This window comes from Otolemur garnettii, unplaced genomic scaffold (assembly GCF_000181295.1).
Source record: "Otolemur garnettii isolate 467f Iridium unplaced genomic scaffold, OtoGar3 scaffold00077, whole genome shotgun sequence".
NCBI lineage: Eukaryota > Metazoa > Chordata > Mammalia > Primates > Galagidae > Otolemur > Otolemur garnettii.
The window spans coordinates 3,022,505-3,026,687 of record NW_003852472.1 but is presented as its reverse complement, the minus strand read 5'-3'; the positions used below and the strand labels follow the sequence as shown (position 1 = coordinate 3,026,687).

General features: G+C 47.8%; 1 protein-coding gene across 1 annotated transcript in view; it reads left to right on the top strand.

Moving 5' to 3' along the window:
* The first annotated feature begins 1,190 nt into the window (after window positions 1–1,190).
* Window positions 1,191–4,183, top strand: part of RFC2 (replication factor C subunit 2) — a 23,231-nt gene continuing 20,238 nt past the window's right edge. Inside the window, exons 1-2 of the mRNA XM_003794253.3 lie at window positions 1,191–1,335; window positions 3,683–3,752. Coding sequence (XP_003794301.1) covers window positions 1,229–1,335; window positions 3,683–3,752 — 177 coding nt within the window. The 5' untranslated portion in view covers window positions 1,191–1,228. The remainder of the gene's footprint in view (window positions 1,336–3,682; window positions 3,753–4,183) is intronic.

Below are 4,183 nucleotides of genomic sequence, written 5' to 3'. Positions count from 1 at the left end.
ATGACTTCTCATTATTCTTCAAAGACATTGGAACACTTGCAGTATGCCAGGCTCTGTGCTAAGCACTGAGGATAGGGATAAATAGTTCCCAATCCTTGCCTTCAACTCAGATGGTAAAGCCAGTTTTTACCCTGAAATAATAATTTTTTTTTTAACTTTTTGAGACAGAGTCTCGCTCTGTCACTAGGGCTAGAATGCAGTGGCATCATCATAGCTCACTGCAACCTCATACTCCTGTACTCAAGCCATCCTCCCGCCTTGTCTCCTAGAGTGCTAGGATTATAGGCCCGAGCCACTGTGCCTGGCCTACTCTGAAATTATAATGCAATGTGGTAAGTACAATAAAATCGAATTTTATAGGATGACCTTTGGCAGCATGGTGGGAATGAATCCCAGCGCCACCAATGACAACCTAAATGACATCGAACAAATTATTTCATCATTCCAAGCCTGCATCTCCATTTGCAAAACGAGAATAATGAGTCTCCACTTCTGAGCTAGCGCATACTAAGGGAGCTGTGCTACATGACAGTCATTATTTATCATTAACATGACATCTGGGCTATAGGAGGAAAAGATTAGTTCAATAGGTAGAAAAACAGCCCAAAAGAATGCTCGAAGGACTTGTGAGAGTGAAGTACCTATGTTTCTGGAATGAAAACTACACCTGACAGAGGGACGGTTCATTTTCCCCTTCTCCAAAACCAAGCGGAGGTGGGGGTGATAACTCCCTGATGATAAGTAAGGTCCAAAGGCGGCCCCGGCGCAAAAGCCCGTCCAAATGGAGCTGCTCATTGGGACATTCGGAATAACCCGGGAAACTGGACACAGGCGCGCCCGGACGTCAGTACAAGTGGTGTCCTCGCGCCCGGGGCCGCAACGCCCACAGGCCCCCGCTCCTCCTGGCGCTCACAAAGCAAAAGGCTCCCACCCTGCCGCGGAGAGAGCCTCTCAGACAAACCCCACAAACGTCCGTTCCCGTCCTTCACAGAAGGCGACGCGGTAGAGTCTCGCCTTCCTTTAGCTCTAGCTCCCAGGCCGGAAGCCAGGCCTCAGATAGCAACCGCGTCCTCTAGCAACCGGAGCCCCGCCAGGCAGAAGCTCTCTGGGCAGGCGTAAAAAGGCCAAACGTACGGCTTCCGCTCCTGTCAAGACGGGGCCAGGGGCAGGGCTTACGCCATGACGTCACGAGGCGGGGCCTCGGGTGGCGGGAAGAGGAGGCGCTGAAATGGAGGAGCTTGGGAGCTGTGGTGGCGCGACCGATCGCGGGATCCAGGACACTGCCGCTGCCCCCAGCAAAGCCTCCAGCAGCGCCGGCCACTATGAGCTGCCGTGGTGAGCACCCAGGCCGTAAAGAATGGGCGCATGCGGACCTGAGGGTGGGCGAGTGGCGACCCGTGCCCCGCAGGATCCCGGGCGGGCGCGCGATGGGAAGGATCCCGAGAGAGCAGCAGGTCCCAGGGTGGCGTCTGGGCGGTTATTGTTTGGAGAAGGCGAGGGATGTGGGTCACCGAGCCTGTGTGGGGTTGAGAGTGCTGAACTGCGAGCGGAGTCTCCCTCAGAACAGTGCTAATGACAGTAAGGGCTACCTCCTCGTACCACCTACTCTGACTTATATTATCTCCGTCATTTAAAAAAAATATCGATTACTGGCTCGGCGCCTGTAGCTCAGCGGCTAGGACGCCAGCCACATACACCGGAGCTGGAGGGTTCGAACCCAGCCCGGGCCTGCCAAACAACAATGACAACTACAACCCAAAAGTAGCCGAGCGTTGGGGCGGGCACCTGTAGTCCCTGCTACTTGGGAGGCTAAGGCAAGAGAATCGCTTAAACCCAAGAGTTTGAGGTTGCTGTGAGCTGTGATCGAGGGCGGCAGACTCTCAAAAAAAAATTGATTACTTGTTGAAAATGACAATATTTTGACTATATTAGGTTTAAAAAAATTACTATTTGCCTTTTTAAGAAAAATGTGGCTACCAGAAAATTTTAAATTACTTATGTGGCTTGCATATTTTCTTGCACAGCGCTATTTCAAATGCAAGGGATACTTCAGTTAACAAAGAAACTGTTGTCATACATAGATCTTGCATTTGATAATGACAAAATGAAAAAATAAACAAGGCAGGTGCAGTGGCTCATGCCTGTTCCTAGCACTTTGAGAGGCTGAAGCTGGAGGATTGCTTGAAGTCAGGAGTTAAAGCCCAGTAGGAGCAAGAGCTAGACCCTATCTCTACTAAAAATAGAAAAATTAGCTGGGTATGGTGGCATATGCCTATAGACCCAACTACTGGGGAGGCTGAGGCAGGAGGATCACTTGAACCCAGGGGTTTGAGGTTGCTGTGGGCTATGGTGACAGCACTGCACTCTAGCCTGGGGAATAGAGTGAGACTCTGTCTCAAAAAAAAAAAGATAGAAAGAAGCCAATGCACTGTATATTTGATGGTGGTGGGTGCTCTGGAGAAAAATTAAGTGGAGTAAATAGCTGTGGAGATCCTGGAAGGTCTCTGATGAGCTCTGATATTTGAGCAAAGACCTGAAGTCAGGGAATATTCTTGTGGCTGTGGAGGAAGAGCAGCTTATGCAAAGTCACTAAAGGAAGAATAAGCTTGCCTCCTTCAAAATGCAACTCAAATTTCAGCTCCTGACATTCCCAGCTGGTGATTCTCTTCCTTCTGTGGCCTCCTTCCACAGCCCTTGGTTTATATAACCAGCTTGGCACTGTAGTAGGATTTGCTAACCTATATATGTCTCTGCTAGTGGGAAAGCCCGTTAGAACAAGAATCATGTCTTCCTCATCTCTGTACCTTCTACTTTCCTCTCCTTGAAATTCTAACTCCTTGGCATCTGGAAGGAGCTGAGTATAAAGAATAGATGAGCTGGGCGGCGCCTGTGGCTCATAGGAATAGGGCACTGGCCCCATATGCCAGACGTGGCGGGTTCAAACGTAGCCCTGGCCAAAAAAACTGCAAAAGAAAGAATAGATGAGTAAGAATAAACATGCACCATTTGCTAGTCCTGGAGGAGAGCTGTCTCTATTTTCTGTAATTTGTGGCAAGTAAGCTTCTTTGCACAGAGCTACTTCTGGAGCAGGACCAGGACCTGTACAGGGTACAAGCTGAGGATAAATCAGGCAATTTAATGAAGGGCAAGGGAAGTTCTGATGGTCACATCACTGCAAATTTACCACCACTTCTATTCTCAGAGCTGGAGAAAGTCCTTTTCTCTTCCTTTTTAATTTAAAAGAAAACTATTGGTCTGAATAATAGCCAGGCCTGCTGTACACTGGCACATGTCTGCAGAAACTGGCAGGTAAGGGATGAGAAAGGGGCTTGGTTGCATCCATGTCTGCTGAACAAATGATCTCAGTGCTGTATGTGCCGAGCCTCTGGGTTGCATCACAGTGTCATATGGCTCCAGATGGCCTGCTCTGGCTCTTTTCCAGCGACCACAGGTATTTCTCTGCTGTGGCAGGTTTGAAGCCTTTAGTGTACAATTGTTATGCACTTAACTTTTCAATTGGCACTTGGGTACCTCATTAAATTTAAAACTCACAGTCATTTGGTATGTTTTTATTAAATACATATAATCTGACAAAGCTCTCCAGGATTGCCCTTTTGGCACTTTCTTTTGGGTAATATGAAAACAGCCATGTAAATATGTTTATGCATTTTCTTTAAATCAGGGTTGAAAAATATAGACCTATAAAGCTGAATGAAGTTGTTGGGAATGAAGACACAGTGAGCAGGCTGGAGGTGAGTGGCTTTTTAAAAGATGGTATGATGTCTTTATTATGGCTTTGACAAGTGCCAGGCATTTTTTGAAGACACCCAAGATAGTGAGGGGAGGTAAACCATAAATCCAGAAGAATTGAGGGACTGGGAGGCTTTCAATTTGGGGAAGATTAAAAGCTGCGGTGGATAATTACTTGAAGGGCTGGCTTATTAGAAGGAGGTTCTCAGACCTATTCTGTGTTCCTCTACAGTAGGGGCAGCAGACTATTTCGGTAAGGGCCAGATAATAAATATCTTAGGCTTTGTAGACCACATAAGGTGTTTGTTGAATATTCTTTTTTTTTTATTTTTTTTTTGAGACAGAGCCTCAAGCTATCCCCCTGGGTAGAGTGCGGTGGCTTCACAGCTCACAGCAACCTCCAACTCCTGGGCTCAAGTGAGTCTCCCGCCTC